The sequence below is a fragment of the Hydra vulgaris genome, chromosome 03, assembly GCF_038396675.1.
Source record: "Hydra vulgaris chromosome 03, alternate assembly HydraT2T_AEP".
Lineage (NCBI taxonomy): Eukaryota > Metazoa > Cnidaria > Hydrozoa > Anthoathecata > Hydridae > Hydra > Hydra vulgaris.
In genome coordinates this window covers 60,811,923-60,828,296 of record NC_088922.1, presented here as the reverse complement: position 1 = coordinate 60,828,296, position 16,374 = coordinate 60,811,923, and the positions used below count along the sequence as shown (strand labels likewise).

The 16,374-nt window shown below is 25.3% G+C and overlaps 1 protein-coding gene across 1 annotated transcript in view; it reads left to right on the top strand.

Annotated features, from left to right (window-relative positions):
- LOC101238626 (uncharacterized) overlaps window positions 1–16,374 on the top strand; it is a 144,805-nt gene that overhangs the window by 37,313 nt on the left and 91,118 nt on the right. The window contains exons 21-22 of the mRNA XM_065794620.1: window positions 15,623–15,708; window positions 16,217–16,316. Of these exons, the coding sequence (XP_065650692.1) occupies window positions 15,623–15,708; window positions 16,217–16,316 (186 nt within the window). The remainder of the gene's footprint in view (window positions 1–15,622; window positions 15,709–16,216; window positions 16,317–16,374) is intronic.

The following is a 16,374-nucleotide window of genomic DNA, read 5'->3' as shown; positions in this document are numbered from 1 at the left end:
TGTTGATTCATTTATCACGCATTGCTGGTGTGTGCTGAATAAGTTCTTTTACATTAGACTTATTTTATATCTTTTCGGTGTTAGCGTATGTTTTAATTTCAGGTTTTCTCCACTCATCCCAGGATACCTAAATTCAAATGAAATTTGCAAATGTTTATCAAACTGTTTCATACCTTTTCATGCAGCGCATTTGTCATAGGCGGTTAACAAAAGAAATTATTTATCATTTCAGATCCAACTTTGATCAAAGAAGCTTGAATTGATTTCGTTAATGTATTTAAGGCAAAACGCATATTTTCATGCAAACGACAAACACAAACATTACGCAGAAATTTTATAACAGATTTCACATTGCCTGGACTAAGGGTCCGATTTTAATTTAAAAAAGAAGTTTAAAATTTCTTTTTAGAGAGACTTTTTAACTCTTAGTTTTGCTTTAGTAAAATAAGCTTCTTTTTTATTAGACATTTTTCTTTTTTTCGGGAAACATAATTAGCTTGGTATTTTGCATAACTTTTTTTTCTTACTTCTAATTTGGATTCCATGTCTTAAAAATGTGCACAATTTATAAGAAAATGCAAGCATTAATCAAATATTTTACAAATATTTATTGATAGCACTTCACAATATTAAAATTCAAAGTTAATTTGACCGAAAACCACAACAAAATCTGAATTTTTGGACAGTCACGGATCCGGAAGGGAGGGGAGGGGAGGTATGCGGGTTATGTATCCCCCTCCCCTCCATGAGAATCTGTAAGTCCAAAAATCTTAGAAATTGAAGACCTTTTTTTTAAAAAAAGACCGATGGGGTACGAAAATATTTCCACACACACCCACCACCACCACCAAATATTCCTGGATCCGTCACTGCTTTTAGAAAATATTTTGATTTTTTTATTATTACCACTTTACTTTAATACTTTCATATTGATAATTAATCTTTAAGTCTAGTGACGCAACCTAATTTTCACAGGCATGAATGTAAAGAGAAAGCACTTTTTTAAAAAAATGGCTTGAATAAAACAAGTATTTTTTAGTCAAGTTATATATTTAATTTCAAATAACCTTAATAATACAATACTTAATACCTTAACAATAAAAATATACAGTAATGCAATACTTAATACCTTAACAATAAAAAATTTAGGAAAATTTTTGCCCTCAAATTTAACTCACTTTTTTAAATAATAAAGAAAAGGAAACAACTGCTAACATTCAGCAAATTTATCTACTCAGTTTAAATATTTTCTATTCATTATTTATTTTAACGAAAATTTCAAGGCGTTTAAAATATAATTAAAGAAAAAATGTCTTTGAAAAAAAGTAATTCTTAAACGCTAAATTTATCTCTTCGACCGTGGAAATAGTCACATACAGATATATATATATATATATATATATATATATATATATATATATATATATATATATATATATATATATACATATATATATATACATATAAATATATATATATGCATACATACATATATATACATTCATATATATATACATCCATATATAAGTACATACATATATATATACATATATGTATACATATATATATATATATATATATATATTTTAAAAACAAATAAATTTTTAATGCCAGTAGTTCAATAAAATTTTCTAAATTATTTAGTATATATATATATATATATATATATATATATATATATATATATATATATTATTTTTAATATTTTAAAAACAATTAAATTTTTAATGCCAGTAATTCAATAAAATTTTCTAAATTATTTAATCAGTATACTACAGTATATTAAGAGAGAATTTTGAGAAGTTGTATTTAGATTATATATTCACAACAATGTTCTTTCTCATGGATTCTATATTGCAGTAAAAAAGAACTTCATTGAATTTTTTTTTATTTTAGGAAAAAGTTAAGAAATAATTCGAATGGTTATTTTGGTTTTTCGAAAATGTTTAAAAAAGAAGTTTCATATTTTGATATCAGAAGATAATGAAGAATATGATTTCATTCATAAATTATATTGAATTATTTGATTTTTAAATGTATTTATAGCAATATTTAAATATGAGATTTTTTCTTTTATAATGTATATATATATATATATATATATATATATATATATATATATATATATATATATATATATATATATATATATATAATATGATGCAGATGTTATATTTATTCAGATTTAATTTCCATTTTTATTGACTTTAAAAGTAGAGTAAGAATTAAAGAACTTTGGGCCAGAAAATCAGCTCTAATCACAGGTTTTATGATATATTAAAGCTTATGGGTTTATTCAGGCTTATACTAGAAAGTATAAGCTTATTCAGAAAATATTCAAAAGTTTTAATTTTTACAATTTTTTTTTTACGATAAGCAGAATCGCAAAGAGAACCAAGTTTTCAGAGAGTTTGTATTTAAAATCAGAACTTTAAAATATGTTTTTTCTAGAAATTAGTTTTGGGAAAAATAGTTTTCCTTTAAAATCTTAAATTATTTCTTAAATTGACTGAACATTTTTTTTTTAATGATAAAAATTTCTACCTTAAAGTAGGATATGTGATATACCCTTAGTAAGGTATAATGGTAAAGTAGGATGTGTGATATACCCTTAGTAAGATATAAGGTAAAAATACCCTTAATATATAAGGATATGTGATATACCCTTAAAAATAAGGATCTGTGATATAACCTCAGTAAGGTATAATTTTCTACTTTCTAAGTTAAAAAATTATACCTTTAAGTTAAGAAATTGTATGACAAATTGATAATTTTAATATAATTTTTCAACTCAAAAAGTAGAAAATTATACCTTACTAAGAGTATTACTAAATTACTATAAATACTAAAGTTATACTTTACTGATATAACACATCTTACCCTAAGGTAGAAGTTTATACTTTTTTTTGTTAGAGTGTATTAAAAATAAATAAGTTTATTATTTTTTATTTTTTGTGCAGGGGTTTTTGAAAAACAATTAAATTTTTTATCTTTCTGAAAATCTTGGTCTCAACTAGTTTGGTTTTATGTGGCATATATTTCAATCTTTTAGTAAGTTTATGCATGTACAAAAAATGGTATTTACTAACGTAAAACAATATTTTATTTCAAAAGTAGTTTATTGCAAACATGCAAAGCCTTAAAACAAATGAATTTGCGTACGAGTGCTTATGGCGAGGGAGGAGGTTCAACAAATGTTATTTTTAAATCTTATTTTTGTTATTCCATCTTATGTTTTGTTATTCTATCTTAAAAGTTTTGCTATTCTTCTTATTTTTTGTTATTCCGTCTTTTTTTATTCAGATTGAAATACTTTTGGTTCAGATTTATTGATCTGAGTTTAACATCTTCCGAACCGCTTTTAATCTTAAATTCTTAAAGTTAAATCACCTCATGTTCTTCTGGTATATAAGTCTTTATTCTTAAGACATTTCAACTTAGCTTCGTATTACAAATTCTTCAACAAAAGAACAATTCTGGTTGCACGATGATGTACCTTAAAGTATGGAGACCAAATGGATACTACAAATTCGATAAGGGGTCGAATAAAAGTAGCGTATAATAACTTTAGCATGTGAAAATAAATTTGAGCAACCTCATCATTCTATCTGAAAAAACATCTTAATAAGTAAAAATAAATAAAATTTAGCTATGCTAAAAAATTTTTTCGTCGCTTAGGTTCCTTAATGTTTTCTCTAAAACGTACCGAAAGTTCGAAAAATTTGTGCACCGTTTCAAGTTTGTCAAAATGCATCGCGTGTATTGAAAGTCGTTTAAAATAAAAATTAAATGATTTGCACGTAGTATGTCCTTAGCGCGCACATTTTTTGCAATAAATAGAAAATATTCTTTATGATTAATAGGAGAAACAGTTTAAAATCAATTTGTAGCAGACTTTTTGTTTTGAAGAGTTTAAAACTTTATCAGTTCCAAAGCAAAACCAGCAAGTAACTAAGATTTGCTAAAAAAGTTACTTAAGCCTTCCAAGCGGGCACAGAACGTCCACCGGACGTCGTAATGACGTCCTACGGACGTACTGACGTCCATAAGACGTCACACGGACGTCTGTGCCCGCTGGGTTTTAAAAAAATAAAACATTTTCAAAGTTCTATTGATGTTATATACATAAAATATATAAAGGTATTATATACTATAACAAACAAAAGACAGAGAGTTTTTAAAAAATCTTAAAATTTCAATAAACATGAAAACTGCGGCAGAAATTTTTTTCGCCTACGTCACGATAGAGATTCCTAAATCGATGATATATTGTATAAACTAGATATCTAACTTGCGGGATTTTATTAGACTAAAAATGAAACCGCTTTTTTTGTTTATAAATAAAGTCCGCCATTTGCAAAGAGGGCAAAAACTGAAGCCGATGAGTGAAATAAAAGTTAAAAATGCAAATCAAAGCTCTCAATAAATAAAAAATAATATTAAAACACTTTTTAATAATTATAAAATACTTATAAAAGTTTTGTTATGAGCCTTTGTTAATTAAAAAGTATTATAATTCATAAGATGCTTTAAAAGTGTCTGTCGTTTCACTTTTCTATTCAAAACTTTAATCCCTTTCTAATCGAAAATATATTTAGGAAGCATAAATTATTATTTTACATGTATTCTAATTTCCGCTTAGCACTTTTACATAAATGGTATTTATATTCAAAATATATTTACTTCATTTAAGAAAAGAAAAGTTCAATAATATTTGTTTCCAAATTTAATCCGCCATTTGTAAAAAGGGCAAAACCGGTTTCACTTTTCGGATCGAAGTTAGGTCTTATCTATATAATATATCATTGACTTAAGTTTTTAGTATGTCAAGGTAATTAGTTAAGTCTGCACTTTTTAACACACTTTAAAGAGAAAACTTTTATTGGAAAAAAGATTTTACATTCAAGCTTTTATTTTCTTCAAAACTAATTACGGGACGAGGCGTAGAATAGACTTACCAAGACCCTTATTTTACTGGTCTATTAATAACAGCTAGTATATTCGGCTACGAATAACAGTTTATATATAATAATAACAGTTTATATATATACGGCGAATTAAACTAAACAGCTGTTATGCATATCAAAGTTATCAAATCTGATTTGATTTTTGTTAAATGTGGAAAACTTTTATTTTTAATTTGTTTTAAAAGACTGTTTAGTTCTTTGCTCATGCTTTAGACATTTCACTAAGTCAGCATAAATTGGTCTGCATTTTAACAATATTTTTTTAATTTTCGAAATAATAGTCTTTTCGGTCAGCGTGGTTGTTAACAATTTTGACAAATTAATAGTAGAAGAATTTCAACAAGTTCATAACACAAACATCGTTTTAATTCTTCAAGTTTTCTTGTTCTTTTTGTTTTATTTTTGATAATAGCTTTTACACCTTGTTATTGATTGTTATTCATTATTATTAGTTGTTATTGATTGTTATTCATTGTTATTGATTGTTGTTCATTGTTATTGATTGTTACTCATTAAGTTATGATAAAAAACGATAAATTTCAATCAAGAATCACTATTTAAATCTTCTCAAACAGTTAAAAATATACTTCTAAGGAGTGATTGCGTTGCTGGTTGTAATATTTTTTTAAGGAAATTAAAAACATTGGTTCTTCTTATTATGACTTAGATTCTTCAAATTCATTTAAAAAAAATTAAATTTACACAATTTTTGGAAGAACCAGCGGATGTTACAACAGTATTTAGAGAATCGTTCTAGTTATAGAACTTAAAAGAACGAAGAATGATTTTTAAAACATTGAAAATAAAATATAATAAAAAGTTATAACTGGAATATTTATATCCGATATATCGGATTTTTTTCATATATTTTTTGTAGCTCAAAAATATATGAAGCCTATCTTTTAAAAAGTAAAAATAACTAATAACATCTCTATTAAATTTTTTATTAGCACTAACGAAATATATAATAGGGGAGTAACGGAATGGAACTTTTAAATTCCGAGCGAAAAAAACGGGTTTGCCGGTATTGTAAATAAAATTCGGGCCGGAATTATATTTATGTAATTTTTTACCTTCAAGATTGAAAGTGAAAGCCTGCACCTAAGCATTGTGGCTACATAATATTTATAACCTATAATATATATATATATATATATATATATATATATATATATATATATATATATATATATATATATATATATATTATATATATATATATATATATATATATACATATACATATATACATATACATATATATATATAATATATATATATGTTACTGTTACCCGCAGTACCAGGAATTAGCTAAATGCTAATGTTTATAATATTATTTAATATTGCAACTCTGAGTTTCATGTGTTATCACAACCATCAGGCAAGTAGTAAAAGTTTAATTTTGCTACGATTTGTTTAGTGGACGTTACGGTTTATATTTGTATTTTAGATCGTTACGGGACGGAAATTGATTAGTAGTTAAGTTAATAATATTATTAATTTGTTTTTAGTTGGCTAATAGTTGTGAAATAGTTATATGTTTAACGTTGTTTAAAATATTTTTTATGTGTCAATGTGTATTAATTGTGTATTAAAAAATAATAAAATAAAAATAAGAATTAAAATTGATATAAAAATATACATAATATTATGAAATATATTACAAAAGCTGTGTATGTGAGTAATTTATTAGTTAGCCTAGAGATATATGGAGCAGATTAGTATAGTTATTTTTATTTATAGTTGTTAGTCAAGTTTGTAGCGAGCTTTGTAATTTTTTAATAAAAATTTATTTTCGTGGCGGCACTTTGATATAATTTCGGTTCTCTTATTTATCAGTTCTTCAGGTTTTGGATATGATATAATAGTAAATTTCTCATACAGACATAGTAGGCATCTTTTGGAAATATTTGAGTATGGGGGGTACTGATTTGAGAATAGACCATGCTAGCATAGGGGTTTCATTAAAATTGTTTTTTAAATATCAGACATAGTTTGATAGGGCGGTAGAATTTTTGTATTTAATATTGTTGAATAATGATTTGTGGTTGTTGTATCTGGTTTTCCACTCACCTTCCGTTAATCCTATATAAACTTTGCTGGGTTGGTTATTTGCTGCGATGATGCATTTATATATAATATTTGTGGATTTGCACTTACCATTCAGGGGGCATTCTGCTTTGTTTCGACAATTGCATTTTGGATCATTATTTTCAATTCTAGGGAAGATAATTTTTTTGTTGTGGTTTTTTATAATTTTTTCTATATTTTCAATGCAACTGTAGCTTACCTTTACAGTGTTTCTGTTTAAGATTTTGTGAAGTTTGTGTGGAGACGTTTTATTAAATGGGGGGTTGAACCTTATGATATTGCGTTTACGATTTTTCTGAGGTATTTTTTGTTTGATCTGATATTTGAGGGAGTAGTTTTTGTATCCGCTATTTTTTAGTGTTTGTTCATATTCGCTTTTAGATTGATTAAATATAACTTCGCTGGAGGAATTTTGCGATAGTCTGTTTGATATTGAAGTAGGTAAGTGTTTAATAATTTGTGGTGGGTGATTCGAAGATATGTGGATATGTGTCCACATATCTTTATCATATTTTTACAAAATAATGTTAAAAAATTAGAAAAACTGACTAGTAAAAAATATAAATGGGAAAAAAAATTGGACAAAATTTTAAGACCAGTTTCAAAAATATTTCAAAAAGCAATAAAAAAATAATTTAGAAACGTATTGTTCCTCCATTTAATTTCAAGCACTCTTGCACTTGTTCTGGCATTGAATTCATTAAAGTTTTGAGGCCATGGAAGCACTTGAATTTTATTAGAATTGAACCAATCGCTAACAACATGTGCTTTATGACACGGCGCATTATCTTGCTGGAAAATAAATCCATCTTGCAACTGCCATAAATCAATGCTAGGAATAAGTGAGTTTTCCAAAATTTCGATGTACCTTTTTTGTTGAGTTTACCATCGAATAAATGAAAAACGCCAACTCCACAGGCACTCATACAGGCCCAAATGCCTATTGAACCACTGCCTTGTTTTGTTCGTTTCAAAATGCATGATTCATCGAACCGTTCGCTTGGAAGTCTACGCAACATTACGCGACCTTTTCTGTTGTCTACCTCAACGTTCATTTTATCACTAAAGACCACACGGCTCCACTGATCTGTTGACCAATTTTTATGTAGTTTGCACCACTCTTTCCTGGCAAATTTTTCTTTTTTATTTAGGCGTGGTTTTTTTGCAGCAGCACGCCATAAATAATTTAAATTGTGGAGGACCCTTTGCACAGTTCTAGGGCTTGCTTTCAGACCATTTGACAGTGTCCATTTCGTAGACAAGTCTGTAGATGAAGCTTGTCTGTTTTCTTTCATTAATCTCACTAACGAGCGAACATCACGGTCATTTGAAATTTTATTGCGTCCAGTCCTATGACGATCATTAATTGACTAAATTTATGGATTATTATTTTTAATAAGTGCAAATTAAAGATTTGAAAGTGGTCGTTAAATTTTGTCCAATTTATTTAAAGAAGATTTATAAGTACTCATCGGTTTTTTAATAAGTTAAACGCTATTTAATTAGAATTAGATTTAAAAAATTATTCCACTTTAATCCGTATGTTTTAATTAACAAGATATTAAAAAAAAAAATTTAATATGTCAATTAGAATCTTCTTAATTTTAATTTAAAGATTAAGAAACCAACTAAAAATTGAGTGGTCTAGTTTTTGGCCACCGCTGTATATATATATATATATATATATATATATATATATATATATATATATATATATATATATATATATATATATATATATATATATATATATATATATATATATATATATATATATATATAATTTCATTATCTTTTATAACCTATAATGTATATATATATATATATATATATATATATATATATATATATATATATATATATATATATATATATATACCTATTTCATTGATTCTTGTTTCTTTTAAATCTAATATGTTGTTTTTATATGTTTCTTATAATTTTATTTATTGAAAGTTTTAATCTGCATTATATTTATATTTAAAATTATTTCTTTATTTTCTATTATCCATTAAGGTTAAAATTGAAAAATTTAGTGTATTAGGCATCCTATACTTTTTAATTATTTATTATTATTTTTTTATTAAAGTTTAAATAACATTTAACATGAGACTATTCTCCGAGGCAGGTAATATTTTTGAAGAAAAAAGAGTTTGTTGCCCAAAACTCTTTTTTCATCAAAAATATTGTGGTGCAACTCGTTTTGCACCACAATATTCCTAAACATCTAGAAATCTTTATATAATTGTTTACTGCAAATAAAATTACATTGTGTTGGTTAAGAACTTTTTATATTTTACCTAGGTTTACCACTGATCTCTATAATAACTGGATTGCACATCTCTAGTATCAAAATTGACGCCAAAATCGACTTGTTGAAAAGTCCCCGAACGCTGAACGGAATTTAAAAATACAGAGATTGAGCCTGAAGATTTGGTTATGTGATTATTCTGTTATTATAGAATAATAATAATTATTAATAATATGATAAAAACTGTTATTATAAAATAACAGTAACTGTTATTAAAGAGTGTTTCTACTTTGTTTATATATACTCAACCTAGTTACATATTTCAATGATATTATTATAATAAAAATGCTTGAAAGTGTAAAAATTGAAAAAGTAAAGAAAAAAATAAGAAAAATATACGCGATAAAAAGAAATAGTGTTATAAAGAACAGACTGTTTGATAAAGTTTGTATTTGCTTTATTTATATTTACTTTACTGTTATTTTACTTACTACTTTACTTATTACGTTACTGTTATTGTTTTACTTATATTTATATTGTTACTTTATATTGTTAACTTTATATGGATTTATATTGTTAATTTTACTGGTTTTATGATGTTCAAAATACTACTTTGATGAAAGGTAATTTGATATTTCCTCCGGTTACTTTTGGATGTTTATTGTTACAATTTGCAATCTTACTTAGTAATAGCAAATGAAAAATAACTTTGCAAGTATGAAATATTATTAAAAAAATATTGTATCAAACATTTTTGTAAATGGTTTTTGTAGATTTTAAACACTAAGGATATGTTGATTTCTTCATTCACTGAAATAGTAATATCGTCAACTTTATTAAAATTGATGATCACATACAATTTTTAGTTGTGTTGCTTCGCAAACTTTTATTACATTTATTAAAAGTTTTAAAAAGCTCTAATTTTAATAAACATTAAATTTTTATGTAGTCATTAAGTTGTCTTTCTGCTTCTTTTTTGAATGCTATTTTACGTGAAAGATCTAGATACATATACAAGTTACATATGATATAAATGTAAAAGTCATAAAGAACATGCAGCTGTCCTATATTGTTATCATAGAGATCAGTGGGTTAAACTATATAGGTATAGAACTATAGCTATTGTTCTTCATTGCCTTGTAGGGCAATGATTTTTTTTTTTAAACTACACAGTCTGTGTTACATGTCTTAAAAAAAAAGTAAAAAATAAATTCCGGCATTCCGGCCTAAAATATTGTACATATTTTACACGGTACATCCCTAATATATAACAGTTTTCTTCAATTATTTCAAAAGCATTTTAATAAAAAGTTTCAAGGAATAACAAAAGTTATTAAAACTTAAACATGGATAACTACCGAGATATTAAAATCCTGAAAAAAAATTGATTGATTGAGAAATTTGCTTAAAAAGAGAAAGAGAACATTTGAAAAAAAAATTTAACTAAAAAATTATTAGAAATATAATAAAAGTATTTTTGAATTAGTTATAAATCGTTTGAAGAAAATATATAATATTATATTTAACAATAACTGAAATTTAAAATTCAGTATACCTAGAATGTCATTAAAAGTTTATTTAGTAAAAAAAAATGGATAAAATGCGTTCAATTTACTTTAATGATATAGATATATTTAGTGAAAATTTAATGAATAAAAGCAAAAAAATTAAATAAGGGTTTTATTAACGCGGTTTAAAATTGGGCTTTCTTTTTTTTTTTTTCCTTTTGAGTAATTTATTTCGCCAAATGCAGATTGTTTACATTGTATATACTTATGTTAAAATTAATGGCTGGAGCAAGAAGAAGGCACATTTTGCTTTATCGCCGAGCCCCATATATAAAAATTTTACATAACAGTAAAGCAGTCATTATCAAAGGCGTTAGATATTTGATTAAAAAGTTCAACTATTGCATGTAGAGTGGAATTTTTTTTTTTTATTAAATTGCTTGCAATACAGCATGTCGTCCTAAATTTCAAAACTAAAGTCTGGCAAATTTAGCGTTGAGTTATATTTAGCTGCTATGAATGACGTTGTAATAAATTTATACATTAAATAACAACATCATTATTGCATATTTTAAATCTTTCCTTATAGTAAAATAGAATTGGAGTAATACCTGGACAAAATTCATAAAAGTAAGGCTTAGGTGCATAGGTTAGTTAGCATGTCAGCAATAACAAAAAACAAAAAAAAGCTTCTTGTTTTTGAGAATTTTTTTTTTTCAAGTACAAATTAGAGAAAGTTAAAAGATGTTTAATGCCGAATAAAAAACTTGCTCACTCAAATTTTACAAAATGTACAAAAGGTTCGTGAGTTATAGCTATGGGAGTTATGAATATAAAATTTAAAAAATTCAAAATAAAAAAAAATTTTTTTCTCTGAAATCGAAAACATGATATAATGTTAGAAAGTTAATTTAATGCCAAATAAAATATTTGCATAGTTCGTTACGTCGATAAGGAGGGAAGGAGGGGAGAGGGAAGAGTTAGAACCCGGGACCCACACATTTTGGGGTTCCTAACTTGTTCAGGACAAATATTTTAAACCTTTTTTGCAACTTTGCCAGATTTTAATAGTCACGGCCTTCCAAAAGTCCTAATCAACTGTAAACAATTTTATTTTCCGTTTAATTACACACAAAAAGCATATAGCTTATTATCCCTGCATTGAATGAATTAAGAAAAAAATGAAAATTAAATTTCTTTTTGCCTGGAATTATAATAATTTATTATGAAATTATAAAAATCAAAAAAAATTAAAATTTTTTTTTTTTATGTTGGGAGAGTTAGGGTTTTGTTAATTTAAAGCAACAATATGCAATAGAGGAAAAACAAAAAAATTTAACATAATTTTTTTCTTTCTTATTACTTGTGAAAACTTTTTTCCATTTTTTTTTTAATGAAATTTAAAATCTTTGATGAAAAAAGGGGTAAAATGCAAACAAGAAAGAAAAATATTTACTTAGAAAAGCAATTTTTGATTAAACACAACCAGCAACTTCTATGGTAACTGTTTTATTGTGTCTCAAGTACGTAAATGTGTGTCAAGGTAATCGAGGTAATTAATAATTCTTATTGATTCAATAGAGTTACATAAAAGTTATGTAAAGAGCGTTTTGTTTAGACACTGAGAATTAAAATAAACTTTCAAATTGGTTTTAAAATTATAAAAGTTTTCAGGTACATTTTTTACTTTATAAATCAAACATTTTTTAGAGCTATTTATTATTTTCAATTAATTTATAGTTTTTTATTAGTAATGGATTAGACTAGGCAGTTTAATAAAGAATTTTAAGCAAGTTTTTTATATGGGCTTCATTATTTATTGATTTTAATTCTGCTCGCTAACTTGTTTTCAATATAAAAAATATATATAATTTTTTTTTTTGAATTATTTTTTAAACTATTTGCTCATTAAATTTTTAAATTTTAATGAGCTCTTAATTGCTTATTTTACATATTGTTAAAGGATCGCTTTTTTTGGTGTTTGAGACGGATCTAACAGACATAGAGCTCAAACTTAAGTCTCAAATGAGAATATTTAACAAGCGTTTGAAGGGTTGGAGCCTGGGAACAAAAATACCACGAAACTTGTATTTCTTTTTCCATAAAAATAATAAAAGTACTTTTTCCATGAAACTTTTTCCATAAAAAACTTTTTCCATAAAAATAATAATTATGCGTAATCTTTTATCAATCTAATAAAATTATTTTATTAATCTAAAAAAATCTTTTTAGTTTATAAAATCACGATTATTTATTTGACAGCTAGTTTAATTTTGATTGTTGTTTTCAATTTTTTTTTATTTTTGTTGGTATTTTTTTATATTTTATATAATTTTGTTTTTCAGAAATTTTTAGGTAGATAAGACATTTTTAGCGTTATTATTTGAGTCACATGTAAATTTGGCAAACAAATAATTGTAACAAACTTTTGTACGCCACGTTTACAAAAAGCACTTACTCTCAACTCGGAGTGTGCCGGTTTGGAATTTTGAAATTCGGGCCGGAACCGGACTTACCGAAAACGTTAATAAAATTCCGGCTGGAATTCCAACCGGAACGAGAATTATGCTTATGAAATTTTTTACCTTTAAGATTAAACTTTTTTGTTTTTGTATTTGTTTTTTGTTTACATTTTTGTAGTTGTTTACAAAAACAAATAATAGGCTTTAGAAAGAAGGTCATAATGATCTTATCATCAGGACCTTTTGCAAATTTTGAATATCAATACATAAACAAGACTAAAAAATCACAATAAATCGTTGATATAAATTGAAAATATAAATCAAACTACTAATGTTATATCTAATAAAAAAGTCTGATCTTATCGTCAGAACTTATAAAAACGCAAATATATAAATATATAGATACAAAGTAAATACAGTAAGACATCCAGTCTCTAGTGGGCAAAAAATACACACAACACCCCCCTTCACGGAAGACCTTTTCGAGACGGTCATAAAGACATCTTTTTATAATAGGAAAGAGAAAATACAACAGTCTTACAATTAAAATACGTAATTGTTATAAAAAGTATATTTATTGTTATTTAATTATATCTTCAATTGATAAAATAAATTTTTAAAGTTTATTTTTAAAGATCGGAAATGAATTGGATATATCAAAATTAGGTATAATAATTTTATTCCAAAGCAAATTGCTTCATATACAAAATTTTTATTTATAAGTAAATTTTTATTAATTTATTAATTGGGTTAAGAGAAAAAAAGTCTTTACAGAACTTTACTATTTTTACAGATAGGTACAGTTTACAGATAGTTTACAGATAGGTACAGTTTACAGATAGTTTACAGATAGGTACAGTTTACAGATAGTTTACAGATAGGTACAGTTTACAGATAGTTTACAGATAGGTACAGTTTACAGATAGTTTACAGATAGGTAAAGTTAAACCATTTTTCCACATGTAAATAAAGCATAAAATGTTATAAACATTGAGCTCGTAAATGTTAAGTATTTTTGTCTCCATAAATAATGGTTTGGAATGAGTAAAACGATCCGCAAAATTAATCAATCAGATTGCATGCTTCTGAAAAAAAAGTGAAAACCTGAACCTCAGCATCGGGGCTACATAGGGGAAGGTTGCATAAGTTGAGCATGTTTACATTGCATTGTTTTTTACAGCCGAAATATTATAATATTTATATTTATTTTTGCAGATTGTCATAATTTAGTCTTTCCTCTTAAAGAATGTAAATAAATAGTTCATTTAAAAAAAAATCTTTATATCAAAAATTGCGTTATTTTCAACACACCCAATCATCTCAACTTAGGAAAACAGTTTTCAAAGATGAATTTTTTTAAATGGAACTCGAAAAAACTCAAAATAACAAAAGAATAATCACAAAATTAAAAAAAAAATTGTGTCTTTAAGGAAAATACTAAAGTAAAAAGTAATTATCTTAAATAATAAGTTTTCTTTCTTGTTTGCATTTTAGTTTTTTTAAAAAACTTTCGCTCTTGAAATACCAAAATAAAGCTCCGTGAAGAATAACTATAAAAAAACGCGCTTTTTTTTTAATATAAAGCTGCATCTCATCTTAGGCGTCTCAAATCGTATCATCTTGAGCAACTTTACCAAGTACTATTATAATTTAAATAGCAAGACAACATCTTTTATATTATCTTATATAACCCATGGAATTAGCAATAGATAAGCATAAAATAATGAGGATATAATAAACTTTTGATGATCATACATAATAATTACAAAATATTGAATAATATCAAATTATAACGGGGGATGATAAATTTTTTTAACAATAAAACAATGAAAAGGTATTAATTATACAACTAAGAAATTAAAATAAATTACACCGTAGAACTTGTATGAATAAACTAGTGGTTGTACCATCCCAGAAATCTGCTTATGCAACCTTTCCCCTGATGTTTATAACCTATAATATATATATATATATATATATATATATAACCTATTTCATAATTTTAATTTTGTTTCATTTAAATCTAATATGTTGTTTTTATTTGTTTTTTATAAATTTATTTGTTGAAAGTTTTAACCTGCATAATATTTATATTTAAAATTATTTCTTTGTTTTCTATTTTTCCATTTAGGTTAAATTTGAAATATTTAAGTAACAATTAATACGAGACTATTCTCAGAGGCAAGTATCATTTTTGATAAAAAAAAAGCTAGTTTGTTGCCCAAAACTGGATAGCAACTTTTTGCACCACAATATTCCTAATTATCGAGAAATCCTTACATAATTGAATACAGCAAATAAAATTACATTGTATTTGTTTAGAACTTTGTATTTTTTACCTAGGATTACCTATAGTTCTTTATTGCCCTGTAAAACAATCATTTTTTAATTTAACTTACAAAGTCTATGTCACATGCATTAAAAAAAAGGTAAAAAATAAATTCCGGCATTCCGACCTAAAATATTGTAATTCCAACCGGAACCGGAATGACCTAAAAGTCACAAATTCGGGTCAAAACGGAATTCCGACCTAAAATGTACATCCCTACTCTTAACTAATGCTGCTTAAACTGATGCTGAGATTCTTGAGTTTTAAAATTTAAATTTATCTCTAAATTTGAAATATATAGTATAGTTTATTTAATTATTTAAACAGTTGCTTAAATTTTAATTGCAACTTAAAATTACATTTAATTAATTGCAGTATTACTAAAATGTTTTAATAATTTAATTACAATTATAATTTAGGCGACAATCATTTTTTAAATTTACGCGTTTATATTACGTAGTTTCTATGAAGGTTTTTTTTTACCTTTAAAACTTTTTGCTAACGATTAAAATGCTTGAATATAAGAATGAATAAATGTAAAATATACTAGAACACTACCCAACTTATTATTCAATATTAAAAAATTGAAAATTTTTGTAATATTTCAGATTCAAAAAGTAGTTTTACTAACGCACAAGTATCAACACAAAAAGACTATGAAACTGATAACAACAGCATGTGCTCTAGCAATTCTAAACTTTATTACAGGTTATTTTAAACTTTGTATTGTTAATTCAATTTTATTATTCTCGATGGTTGTTAAAAC